General features: G+C 45.7%; 1 protein-coding gene across 1 annotated transcript in view; it reads right to left on the bottom strand.

Moving 5' to 3' along the window:
* Nucleotides 1–2,482: 2,482 nt before the first annotated feature.
* The window catches only part of CFAP251 (cilia and flagella associated protein 251), a 58,455-nt gene continuing 46,679 nt past the window's right edge, over nucleotides 2,483–14,258 (bottom strand). The window contains exons 20-22 of the mRNA XM_045534910.1: nucleotides 4,576–4,804; nucleotides 3,757–3,858; nucleotides 2,483–2,737 (exon numbers count right to left, since the gene is read on the bottom strand). Of these exons, the coding sequence (XP_045390866.1) occupies nucleotides 2,625–2,737; nucleotides 3,757–3,858; nucleotides 4,576–4,804 (444 nt within the window). The 3' untranslated portion in view covers nucleotides 2,483–2,624. The remainder of the gene's footprint in view (nucleotides 2,738–3,756; nucleotides 3,859–4,575; nucleotides 4,805–14,258) is intronic.

Below are 14,258 nucleotides of genomic sequence, written 5' to 3'. Positions count from 1 at the left end.
TTGGTGTTCAGTGTTTTGTTCCTAAGTCTTTTTTTTTTTAAGAGATAGAGTCATCCTCTGTTGCCCAGGCTGAACCACAGTGGTGCAATCATAGCTCACTGCGGCCTTGAACTCCTGGGCTCAAACAGTCCTCCTCCTTCAGCCTCCCAAAGTGCTAGGATTACAGGCGTGAGCCACCACACCTGACCAATGTCCCTAAGTCTTGGCACACAAGCGCTATGACACTTTCTGTTTGTCGTCCCTTTTTTTATTTTATTATTATTTTTTTTGAGACAGAGTCTCACTCTGTTGCCTGGGCTAGAGTGCCATGGCGCCAGCCTAGCTCACAGCAACCTCAGACTCCTGGGCTCAAGTGATCCTCCTGCCTCAGCCTCTGAGTAGCTGAGACTACAGGCATGCACCACCATGCCCGGCTAATTTTTTATATATATTTTTAGTTGTCCAGCTAATTTCTTTCTATTTTTTTTTCAGTAGAGATGGGGTCTTGCTGTTGCTCAGGCTGGTCTCAAACTCCTGACCTCAAATGCTCTGCCTGCCTTGGCCTCGCAGAGTGCTAGGATTACAGGCGTGAGCCACCACACCCGGCCTGTTGTCTCTTTCTGTCATCACTACTTTGCCACTCCCACAGCTGGGGACTCTGAGCTCTCTGCATCCGGCCCCACCCTCATGTCCTACCTCCTCTCTACCTGTGTGGCCAGCACTGCCCCAGGGGAGGTGAAGAGGCCCTTCTGGGGCTGAGAGGGACACACTGGCTGTGTCCCACCTTTGTCGAATAAGTCAAGAGACAACAAAACAAAAGCACCTGCAGAAAGAGGTCCCCAAGGTGAGAAGGGGGCCCCTGGCCGGGCTGGGTTGAAAGTGGGGTGGGAGTGCTGTCCATACGGATGCTGCTGTCCATGGCTGTTGTGGACTCCTAGGTGAACATCCAGAACCCGGACCGCACATGCCTCCACTCTGACTCAGAGAGACGCAGGGAGCCAGAGCAGCACAGAGAGAGCAGCTGCACCTGCGTGTGACAGAGGTCCCAGCTCACTGCCCAGCCATAGTGAGCCCAGCTCGTCACTGGTCAGCTCTAGTAGGACAACTGTTCCGATACATGTAGTCGATCAGAACAAAATCGAAGGGTGCCAGATTGAATGAAAAAAGCCCGACTGGTGTCCAGACTGCATCCAATTCTGAGTTATTTTCTGAAGAGAACAACAAGTGGTTTGAGTTTCCTGTTCCCTAATATGTCCCCGTGAACTTTTTAACTGGCTTGATAACAAATATATCTCCTAAGCCCTTAGCAGCTGCAAAGTTGATTCACAGAGCTGTTTTTCTTTTTTGTGTTTTTTTTAAAAAGAACAAAATGTAAACTAGGTTGCAAAGCCTCGGTGACACGATCTGACAGGCTGGCGCCTGCAGAACCTTGGCCCGCGCTGTCTGCCCCAAGGTTGCGGTGACACAGCCTGGCTTGGGGTAGACAGTTCTGTTCCGTGTTCCAGGGTGTTCCAAAGACGCTCCCGTGCCAGATTTCCAGCTGGACACCATGTAGTGGGGAGGGCTTTGGGCACAAGTAAGGACGTTGCTATTCTGTTTCTCTTACACAGACCGCCCCTTAGGAGAAAGGCACTTTAAGTGAATCAGAAATGTCATCTCAGGTGCTCGTTCCTCTGGGGAAGAACCCAGGTGCATGGGAGGGTGGGCTGGACAGTGCTAGCCAGGGAATAACACTTGGCACACCGGCCTGAATGAGACGTCAGAACTGATGACAGAACTCTAAGATAAGACCATAACTTTCATCTCTTCACACTACAATGCTATGCTATTTTCAAGGCCAAAATACTGCTATAAACTTAACTAGTAATGTCCCCTAAATGTCCTTGGAACTGGGGAACTGGCCCCTATTTTTGCCTACTACGTGTTTTAAAGCCCCGCGGCGTGTGAGGCGGCAGCTTGAGCGGGGCCTGTGTGGTGCTCTAAGGAGACTCCCAGCCCGGGGGGCGGGGCTGCCCTGCGGTTTGGCCCAGGTGCAGCACCCACGGCTCCGGGGCTGCTTCTGCGTTCTCTCTGGCAGCTGCCACCGGGGTTAAGCATGGCCGGTGATGCTCTTCCTAACGGCCACACACAACTGCTTGGGTGTTTTGCTGATAGGAAGCCACAATCAGGGACTCCCAGGAGCCCTGAGCACCCGGCACCCCCACCTGAGCCTAACAACAGGCAGGGGTGGCCCACATTGGGCCAGGTGGCACTCCAAGAAAAGGGCATAGGGCCACTGATCATCATTTCCCACGCACATCCTGAGGAAGGCCTGTTGCTGGCTGAGGCTCCCTCTGCCCTCAGAGGCCACACCCCCTCGTGTCCTGTGCAAACCTCGCCAGGCAGCACTGCCTCAGACCCGGGTATCCAGCCACCGTTTACGTCCAGTTGCCAGTGTTTTTCTTGCCTCCACCCACTTTTCTATTTCAGAAACAGTGGAATGTCCAACTTTGTAAATTCTGTGGCTTAACAGAAATTTTCTTTTAATGTCTAAATGTTCTAAAGATGAGAGGGGGGTAGGGAGATGTAGAAAAAGCAGTGCCTCATGGAAAACACACACGCACGTACACACAAAGTCCTTTGTGCTTCAAACATTCCTTACAGCTTCACTGACCATACTGTTCAGAATCTTCTGAAATGGTTAAGCCAAGAATCTCAGTCGTGAATATTTCTGCAGTGATTTCGTCTGGAAGTTCTTCTTCAAGACAAATTTCTGAACCTAGCCAGACAAGAAAAGAAAACCAAATGCCTTCACAATGATTAGGTTTTTAACTCAGCAGGATTTTCCAAAAACACAAGGAAATGCTACTAAACAAAAGCAAGAGGTACTTTGTGTTATGGTTTAGCTTTGATTCCTTGAAAACCCCTGGGTGGAAATTGGTTAAAATCCTTCCCTTACGGAATGGAGCACCGTTGACCAAATCTCACTGCAAATACCTACATGGTATCACTGATTTTACTGTTTCAGGATTCCTAGGAACAGGATATAAATATGTAACAATTGGGAAAGTTACATTCTGAGATCTGAAGTACACAAAGCTTGTAGGTTGAAAACGACCCGTGAGATGCTAGAGTCTAGAATTATCTGAGTTCAGGAAACGTGTTTAGTGCGATATGGGGAATGGACAATGAAAGGAGACGGGGAAGGGGGACTGGCGAGGGCTTTGTCCACCGTGGAGATGCTCTAGCACAGACAGGCCCGGGAGCAGGCTGCTTGCACCTGTCCCCCGAGCTGAAATTCACAACCTAAGTTCAGGTGCAGTGGACTGAAAGAAGAAGGTGAAAAATACTTAGGTTATAGCAGGAAGGGAGAGGAAGGGGGAGGATCTTTCAAGACTTTAAAGTTCAGGCAGCTTAAAGCTGGGCCGTGCTGCCCTCTCTTTGGAGTCTCTCCTGACAAGCCTCTTCTGAGACAGCTACAAATTGCATCCCCTACTGGTGGCCAATATTCACCCACCCAAGCTGGAAAGATGAACAGGTCAGTGGAATAAAGGGAAAAACAAGGCCAGAAGACACAAAAGGAGAGCGGAGCACGGGAACAAAAGCTTCCCTCTCTTAGACATCACCACACTCACTGGTCTTTTCATAACTTATTCATGTGGGATTCCCAACAGACTGACTTTGTCGTGTGCATGGTCTTAAGGAGAGTGGCTTGAGCCAGTCAGGAGAAATAAATGCACTTAAGTCGACAAATGAGTGAGCCACGGCTACCTGCCCAGACAAAGCCAGCCACGGTACCTTTGAAGGAGGAGGTTGCAGGCTCCGATTTCCATCCCTCAGGATTCAGGCCAAACAGCGTAGCAAAGCAGTCGGACAGCTCCTCTTCTGTCATGTGCTCACCTGGGTGTCACAAAGTAAAAAGGTGGCTGTTTAGCTCTTCGGGCTAAGCACTATATCAGGGCTTAGGGCTACTATTCAGGGTCTGAAAGAGAACTATTCTATTCTACTATTTCCTTTTCGTTACACAAAAACAGTCTAGAGAGTCCCATGATACTGCTCCTTATGAAGTGTTTAGGGGAAAGCACGTGAGGGCTCGTACAGAGAAACAAGGCAGCTGGCTGATAAGACCGGACACAGCCTTATTCCAAATTCCCTCATATAAGAACCACTTAGTTTGACTAAGAGGAAAATGTCATCCAGAGGGAAAGCCTACTTGACTACCTCACATGAAATAACAAGGAAAACAGTAGTAAAAATAAAAAGGTTGACTTTGGTATGGTTTTATTTCACAAATGCATCCCAATCTTAAGACACCACTGGGAGACTCATAAGCTGGCATTTTTATTCTCATTTTACAAGTGGGGACACTGAATCTTGCAGAATTTCAGGAAGATGGAACACGAATCCCATCCTCCTGGTTTCTAGGTCAGGGTCCTTCCCGTTAGCCCCCACTTGCCCGTTGTGTGGGTGGGTAGCCAGCATCTCTCACGACTGACACCCTGTGAAGTTATTCTTTCATGAAAGGTGAGGATCCCGGAGGGTCTGTCTCCGCAGACTCTGTCCTCTCCACTGGGCATGACCCAAGGATGTTACCAGTGTCCTTATTTGAGTATTTACCTTTAGTTAGGAGGAGTTTCAGGAAATCCTCTCTTCGAATAGCCTTTTTTCCTTTTGAATTGGTGTAACCAAGAATGTCAAAACTCCTGTAGATGCCACCCATGTTGTTACCGAAAGGTGGCTTGTGATTGAGGTAAACTTTGAGGAAATCTGGTAAGTTGATTTTGTCAATTAGCTTCCCGGTATCCACATACTCACTAAATCTGACTTCGTTAAACATATCATCAATCTAGGGAAAAGATTAAAAAACAAAGACAGTGGTAAACAGAAAAGATACTCATATATACTTCTAAAAATTGGGAGTAACAGAAAAATATTTACAGGTAGCCTAGAACATGTCAGTTACACCTTGACTCGTGTCCTCCAAGAAAGATATGTTGAAGTCCTAATGCTCAGGACCTCAGAATATGACCTTGTTGGAAATACAGTCATCGCAGATATAATTAGTTGGGACGAGGTCATACTAGAGTGGGCGGGGCCTTTAATCCAGTGTGACTGGTGTCCTCCTGAGGAGAGGGACACACAGGGAGAAGATGGCCACATGAGGCAGAGATCAGAGGGACACAGCTTTAAGCCAAGGGACACCACGGATTGCTGGCACCCGCCAGAAGCTACAAGGGGCAAAGAAGGATTGTCCCCTGCGGGTTTGGCCCTGTTAACGCCTTGCTTTTGGACTTCTGTGAGAGAATACGTTTCTGTGGTTTCAAGCCACTTAGTTCGTGGTACTTTGTTATGGCGGCATTAATGCAGTGTCCAATGTGTCAAGACTGGCATGAACACAATACGAGCACTGGCACGAACATTTTAGCCTTTCACCTCAGGATCTCACAGTGTGCCAGACGCTTCCTTGCCTGTGAAGTAGATGTTAGTTTCATTTTAAAGACAGAATCATCAAGAATTTAGAAATTACCTTATCTAAATAAGAAAATATTAACAATTCAGTGTGAAACTCAAATACAGGACCTATGGCCCTATAAAATTTTATATATACAACAGATTATATGTAACGTATATACTTTATGTGGTATACTTTTTTAAAGGAACGGCTAAGAAGCCCTCAGTCATTGAAAAGATCAACAAAATTGACAAATCCTTAGCTAGACTAACCAAGAAATAAAGAGAAAAAACTCAAATTGCTAAAATCAGGAATGAAAGAGGTGATATCAGTACCAATCCTACAGAAAAAAAAAACCCTGAGCATAAGGGAATACTATGAACAACTGTATACCAACAAATTAGATAACTTAGATGAAGTGGATACATTTCTAGAAAGATATAAATGACCAAAAACTTATTCAAGAAAAAACAGAACATCTGAATCGGCCTATAACAAATAGAGAGGTAGAATTAGTAATTTTAAAACTTCCCACAGAAAAAAAGGCAAGGACCAGATGGCTGCACCGGCTGTGGCTGGGGATGAGGGTTTGGGGGAAGCAGGGAGTGACTGCTAATGGGTGCGAGGTTTCTTTTCTGGATGATGAAAATGTTGTCAAAGTGGATTGTGGTGAAGGTTGCACAACTCTGTGAATATGGTAAATCCATTGAAATGTGCTTTGAAAGGGCGGATTGTATGGTCTGTGAATTCTATCTCAATAAAGTTGTTTTTTTTTTTTTTTTTAAAGAAGCCATTTCCCAACTAAAGAAGAAAAGCACCAATAACCTTCGTATTTGTTCACGTGCTCCTTCCCTAAGCCATTTCACTACCTCCCTCCCAGGCAACCACTATCTGAATTTTCTATTTGTCACTTCGTCGCTATAGTTTCATTACATGTATGCATATCCCTAACCCATAGATTGTTTTCTTTTGCTTTGAAGATACTTGAAAAAGGAGATCATTTTAAACCTAGTCACTTGTTGCTCTCAAGTTGTCACCTGCACGGTTATAGGATACTAGTCATTTCATTTCATTCACTTTCAGACTTTTGTTGCTTTTGTATGAAGTAAAAAGAAAATGTGACGATTTTTCACTCCAAGAACTTTAAAATACTCTCCAGGGGCTGCATGAGGCCACCTCACCTTAGAGCATGCACAGCATCTCCTCAGGGATAAAAGCTATAACTCCAAGCTCCTAAATACCTTTCTGAGAAGGGCTTTCTTTTCTGCCACTAGCAGATGACCAGGTGACTGTCCTACTACCTTCATCTCCTGGAGAATCTAGGCCCATGAGATTCTGTAGATGCTTATTCTTTGAAACTTAAAAAAATAATAATTTTTAAACTTTCCCCTCCTCTCTGGAAAGTCATTCTTTGTGTATTTTCCAAATTTTCTAGAATGAGCAAAGGGTGCTGACATGTCTGGATTCAAGTGGAAATGTGATGCCAGTGAACACAGGGTTCCTCACGGGACTCCTTATGTCACTGGCAAAACACGAGGAAGAGAGAAATAAAATAAAAAACAAACAAACAACACCATTCCTCCCTGCCACCAGCCTCTCTCTGTGCAGTATTTTTGTCCCATGCATAGCAGTCAGCTGAAATCTGGAAACCCCAGTTATGCCTGGCAAAGGGCTAGCAACAAGCAACTTATTTTAACATCTACACTTTAAACTAATATGTTTCCCAATAAATTATGGGGTTTGGAATTTTACAAAGAGAGAATAAGACCCACAGAAAAGTGGGAAATAATTTACTTTCCCTCCCCCCCAGAATAGGAATTCTACTTTGGTCTATGGGAATGAATCAAGAAGTAAATGTATATTTGCATACAATATTTATCAATAGGTAACCAATCCCAGTGACTCAGGAGGCTGATGTGGGAGGATAGCTTGAGGCCAGGAGTTTGGACCAGCCCGGGCAACATAGTAAGACCCCATTTCCAAAAAAGTTAAACATTAGCTGGGTGTGGTGGCACCCACCTGTAGTCCCAGCTACTTGAGAAGGCTAAGGCAGGAGGATCACTGGAGCCCAGGAGTTTGAGGCTACAGTGACCTATGATTGCACCACTGCACTCCAGCCTAGGTGACAAAGTGAGACCCCATCTCCCAAAAAAAAAAACCCAAAAAGGTAACCAATTAATTTCTCCCTATCCCACTCAATCAATGTAGAACAAAAATTCAGAGAACAATTCAAAGCAATGCCAAATTACCATCCTGTCTGGAGCACCTCCACCCTTGTGTCTTGGTCCAGCCCCAAGTATCAAGAAGAAAACAAAAATCTCCTATAATCTAACCATCCAATCACAATTTCTGTGAAATATTTGGTTTTATTCTATGTATATAAAATATATGCATATTTTTTTACAAAATTGGTATCATATATATGTAATTTTGTATCCTGCTTTTTTCCTTTAACACTGTATCTAGGTAATCACCTAGTATTTTCAGAGAAGCCACATATTCTCAATGCAATATTCCAGGAATGGCCTTTTGAAATAACATTATTAGTTACAGATACAAATAAGCTATGATTGATACTAAGTAGCTGTAAATGGTAACACTGTTTCATATATGAGTTTTATACTATGTACAATTGCATGTTAAATTATGTATAATCTTATGTAGGAAAAAGCAACTATCCAGTAGCAATTATTTATATATTGTACTATATGATTTTAACAGTATTAATATATACAAATGCTACTGTTTACTATGAGCCAGTAGAGACTGGGGCTAATATATGATCTTAGATGACAGACCTAGGTTCAAACTCTGGCTCTGCCATTTTCTATCTGTATGACCTTGGCTGAGTTAGTTAACATTCCTTATCCTCAGTTTCCTCATCTTGAAAAAGGGGGTAATATGGTGATACACATGCATTGGCCTTTTTTGAAGCTTATGAGACTAGAGATGTAAAGTGCTTACTGTAATGCCTAACACACAGTAAGCACTCAACAGACAGTAATTATTCTTGCCATTATTGTATTTTCTATGCACTTGCTAATCGGAACACATGCAATCATAACATAAATTATTAAAATTATATAATGCATAATTATGTAAGTAAAATTTATGATTATGTAAGTTATAATAGAAATAATATATATAAATTAGCAATGTCATATATGACTTAACTCAACTCAGAAATAGACTAAAGATGACAAAAAGATCCGTAAGTGCCAGAGTTACTCATACCTGCAGAGTTCCAAAGATCTGTGAACATCCTCAGCACAAACCATTCAGTAGGTGACTTACACTGCATACTCTCTCTTCCCATACGACTGAGCAAGAAGCACTACTCAACAAGCATAGAGTTGGCAGCCTTGGCATCACTGACATTTCCTTCCTGAGCCTACTTTTGCAAGTGTTAGTTGAAAAGGCAGGTTCTGCCACGTGTCTAAACAAAGCTCCTGTTAGGAGAAGAACCTCGGAGCTGGAAATGGAACACTGAGCTCGTTCTGGGTGGCCCAGTGTGAAAATGACTCTGGAGAAACAGCAGCCCTGGGTGACCTACCCAGATGCTCTGGTGGCCTTTGACTGGCCTTCTCACACTGGTCCATCACCTGTTAAGGCAGTGGTTCATTCCATTCACCTGGAAGCTTTAAAAATTCTGAGGCCCTGGTCCTATTCCCAGAGATCCCGATTCACTTGGTCTGGGGTGGACTCTGAGCGGTCATATTTTTTAAAAGCTCCCCATTAGGATGGTTTGAATGTGTAGCCAAGGTTGAGAAGCATGGCTTTAAGGCAACGGCTCTTGAATGTTGTGAGGCATCAAAATGACCAGGAAGGCTTTTCAAAACACAGACTGCTGGTCCTACCTGCAGGGTTTCTGATTCAGTGAGTCTGGGATGGAGCTGGGAGTCTGCATTTCCTACAAGTCCCCAGGTGAGGTCAACACTGCTGGTCCGGGGGCCACACTTTGAGAACTGCTGCTCTTAGACCACAGGGGTTCATGGAGGTGATACCCGTTGCCAAAATGAATCAGCACCAAGCTTGTGATTTTCCGTAGAGAGTAATGATGGGTGGCAGCTGCGGCATATGCTCTAATTCTTTGGGCCCACATCTGTCTCCCCCATTAAGCTGCAGCCAGAGCTTCCATCTCTGTTTCCTCTGCAGCTTAGTTCAGAGGCTGGCACATCGTATGGGCTCAGAAAAATATTTACTGAATGAATGAATGAAGTAAACAATGTGGGCACCAGTGAGACCACGGAAGAATTTCTTAAACTCACAAGAGGCTTATTTAGAATAACCACTTACTGCCCTAGTTAATTTCCTTCAATTTATAGTTGTTACTGGGCATTTGGTTTAGTGCAAGGAAAATGAAAGGCAAGTCACTTAATCATCACTAGAACAGTCCTACACTCTAGGAGTTTTCAATCTCAGTCAGTCAGCCAGGAAATATTTATTCAACACCTACTAAGTGCCAGGCACAGGTCTGGGCCGTGTGAAGAGACACTCGAGAGATGATACACATATGTGGGAAGAGAGAACTAACAGGAAGGTGCCATCACCATGGTCCTCAGCCCTGGCTGCCCCGGAGGAACCCCTGGGGCTTTTAAAAACTGCCCATGCCCCGGTTCCACTCCTAGTTCCGACTGCGCATAAGGGGGGCCCAGGCATCAGAATTTTTTTAAGTGCTCTCAAGTGATTTTAACATGGTTAGCAACCATGGCTCTAAAAGATCCAGTGCCAAAATGCGTGAGAACAGCAGCGAGGCTGGGGGAGCTCTCAGCCAGGTGGGCTTGGGAAGGCGTCGTGAAGAGGTAGGTGGGCCTGGAGCAGAGCCATGAGGGATGCGGCCAGCAGGTGAGGGGAGGGCACTCCAGGCTGGGAAACAAGTGGGAGGAGGTAAGCACAGGGAGGTGCCCACTCTGTGCCCATACCCCCCCATTCGAGGCCATACTCTGGGCACCCTGAACCCTAGGCTTCTCTCCCCAAACCACCCAAGCCCACTTCTCACCTCCTGAGGGTGACCTGCACCCTGGTGAGCCCAGGGCCTGAAGGGTGGCCACGGGGCCGCTGCTTCGAGGGTATGGAGAGCCGTGCACCCTGTGAGTGCCACACGTGCTGTGGCCAGGGATGCAGCCAGGGCGGGGAGGACAAGTAGGGCAGCTGGCCTGGCTTCCCGTGTGGCCCCGTTCAAGTGCGAAACTCTAAGGAATTGGAGATTCTAAATTTGAATCAGCTCATGCTGAAGGTACAACTGTCAAGGTAGAATATTTCTTTAGCAGCTTGTCACTTGATTTATCACTTTTAAACATTTAGATCTACGGCATCTGGGCCTCTTGGTTCTGCTGCCCCAGGCCCTGTGGCATGTGGGTGGCCTGTTGGTGTTGGGAAGAGTCCCCACGCTCATGAGTATGTTACTTCTGCCTCTGTCGTTGACCGACGCAGGCCTTTGGGTTTGTGATCCCTGCTGTCAGCCGCAGGAAGCCACTGATGGCCTTGGAATTATGTTTTATAATTAAGTTTTATAAGCTCCCTATTAAATGGAGAGGAACATGATACATTTGAGCTGAGGCCATTCCTCATTTTTATAAGAAGGCTCCTGGTGGGGGTTGCATTTCTTTTGCAATGTTTTCTAGACTCACAGGGCTGGGCTGGGAGGACTCCCCCTTCGCTCCACAAGGCACAATCATCATCTTTAGAACATCCTCGACCAATGGAGACAGGTTTTTGTCCCCACTCATCATCTACGCCTCATGCCCTCTTTCTTGTTGCCCCTGCCCCACGTTCCCTGGCTGACCTGGGGCAGGAAGGAGCGAGCTCAGGAGGGTTCAGGGCCAGGCACTCCTGGAGACACTCTGGGCCCCCTGCTGTCTATCCATCACTCTGCGACTCAAAACTGCTCCATACCTTCTCCAGTAACTAGACATGGATGGCGGCTCCTCTTTCTCCAGAAGTGGGGCACACCACCATCAGTTCTGCCCGCTGGGTGCAGTCTCGGGGTGATCCCAGCCCTAGCGCGTGGCCATGGGGCTCTCTCCCCAATGTCTTCTACTCCATGGAAAAAACACCCATCCAGAGGGCCCTTCATGGTGACCTTCACCCCAACCCTCATCAGAGCCAGGCCTCAGACACCTCCAGGGACTCCTCCCTGCCCATGTGAATGTTTCTAAATGTCTGAAAGAGACAGTCCTATCTGAATGACAAGTCCTGGACCTTGTCCCAAACCCACAATCGAGGGTTTGTTAGTCACGTGCCCACAGCTCTCTGAAATCCTGATCTTGCCTTGTGCGCCCTGAAGCACCAGATGGATCCTAGTTCAAATGAAGAAGTAATATGGATGGGGAACAGCCTGGCCATTCCTCAAACGGTCACATACCATTTGATGTGGCCGTTCCACTCCTAGCTATATATATAAGAGAAAGGAAAACTTAGGTCCACACAAAAACCTGTACGCAAATGTTCACAGCAGCATTATTCATAACAGCCAAAAAGCAGAAACAACCCAAATGTCCATCTGCTCATGAATGGATAAATGTGGCATATCTGCATGAATGAATAGAATATTACTCAGCCATAGAAAAGAATGAAGGACACACTGCCATGTGACACATGCTACAACCTGGATGAACCTAAAAACATCATGCTAAGTGAAAGAAGCCAGATACAAAAGACCACATATTGTATGATTTCATTTATGTGGAGTATACAGAATAGACAAATCCTTAGAGACAGAAAGTAGATAGCGGTTGCCAGGAGCTGTCGGAGGGAAGAGGGGAAGTGACTGCTCATGGGGAGGGGGTTTCTTTCTGGGGTGATAAACACGTTCTAAGATTACATGGTGGTGATGACTGCACAACTCCTTGGACATACTAAAAGCCATTGAATCACATACTCTAAATGGGTGAATTGTATGGCATGTGATATATTTCAATAAAGTTATTACCAAAAAAGAAAAGAAATAATATGGAGGCAAAGCCATGGCAATAGCAAGTAAAATGTTTCAGTTCTAAGAACATTAGTATTTTTATTTCTTTGATTAATTTATTTTATTTTTTTAGAGACAGGGTCTCGCTCTGTCACCCAGGCTGCAATGCAGTGGCACAATCATAGCTCACTATAGCCTGGAACTTCTGGGCTCAAGTGATCCTTCCGCCTTAGGCTAAGTGCTGGGATTACAGGTGTGAGCCACAGCACTGGGCAACATTAATATTTTTAAAAATAGGCTGGGCTTGCTGGCTCACGTCTGTAATCCCAGCACTTTGGGAGGCTGAGGTGGGAGGATCGCTTGAGGCCAGGACTTGGAGACCAGCCAGGGCAACATAGCAAGACCTGTCTTTACAAAAAATAAAAAAATTAGCCAGGCGTGGTATCCTGCATCTTTAGTCCCAGATACTCAGGAGGCTGAAGCAGGAGGATCACTTGAGCCCAGGAATTTGAAGTTACATGAGCTATGATCATGCCACTGTACTCCAGCCTGGGTGATAGAGTGAGATCCTGTCTATAAAAAATACACACACACACACACACACACACATATATATTTTTCTACCATCACTATGATCTACCCTTTTATAGCCATAAAAATCAGTAAAGATTAAAACATACTTGTTATGAAAAATTCCAACAATGGAGATATAAAGAAGAAAAAGAAAATGTCCTCTAATTCCTCGTCCCTCAGCAGTAGCCAGTGCTGGACGTCTAAAGGGTTTCCTTCCTCCTCTGTACCACCGAGCACATATGCAGAAACAGAATGTGGAGCTGGAGTTTAGAGTCCAGAGTGCTCACCATTACACAATGGAACCGCCTGGAGCTGGAGTTTAAACCCTGGCTCTGAGTGACTGTGCAAGCTCCCTCATCTCTCTGAGCCTCGCTTTGCCCTTTTGCATAACACGGAGAGGATAAAGCATGCACCTCATGGGGTCGTTGTGAGGACTAAGTGACACCAGGCATTTCAGCAGAACACTCGGCATGTGGTGAGAGCTCAGGAGAGAAGAGCTATTTTGTTGTTGCTGTTGGTGGTATTGTCGTTATAGCATTATCATCACCTGCATTCTTTTTTTAGTGGCTGCAAGGTAATCCAGGATTTATTTCTTTAAATGCTTTAAGTGTGAAAAACAAAAATAGTTTTGTCTTGCTCTGATCTTTCTGCAGGAAGCCAACTGCCTGCTGAGCAGGGGCCCTGGCCGAGGGCTCCCGTGGTTGACTAGGAAGGCTGGAACACTGGGCCGTCTCTCTTGCCTTCAGGATGGAAATGCCTCCTGATATTTATGTCCCGGAGCAAGACCCAACATACTGAGGGCTTCTCTTCAAAGTGCAAATTTCCAAATTCCCACAGGATCTTTATCAGAGCAGAAATTGTACCCATGATTCTGGGCTCAAATTTCCCCCCTCGTTACGGGTGTGGCTGCACCACTTGGCCGTGGTCCCTCCATCCCAGCTGGGACCACGGTTTAGCCATGAAGATTAGCGCGCAGGGCTTTGGGAGGATTTGTTTATCTTTCTGGTTTTTGTTCTAAATACAAAAGCAACACAAGTACATGCTTGTAGTTAAGAGAAATTACATGGCACCGAAAGGCATGTATGAGGTCCATCCCCCAATTTACAACTACAACTGTCTTCTAAGGAGGGCAGATGCCACTAAATGGAAAGGTCCTCAAAGGACCATTCATTCATAGAGCTCCGAGACGGGCTTGTAGCGCACATTGGGAAAGGCCAGCTAAGAAGAGCCAGACTGTGCTGGCTGACAGCAAGGAGGCGGGAGCAGCCAGGGTGGCAGCAGTGAGAGCTCTCCGTGGGGGGCCAGCGGCAGGACTGAGAAGAATGTCTAACGTGCAGTTTCAGGTAAACTGCTGTGAGATGC

The sequence above is a fragment of the Lemur catta genome, chromosome 21, assembly GCF_020740605.2.
Source record: "Lemur catta isolate mLemCat1 chromosome 21, mLemCat1.pri, whole genome shotgun sequence".
NCBI classification, from domain to species: Eukaryota; Metazoa; Chordata; class Mammalia; order Primates; family Lemuridae; genus Lemur; species Lemur catta.
The sequence above is the reverse complement of the archived record's forward strand: the minus strand, read 5'-3'. Positions and strand labels throughout refer to the sequence as shown.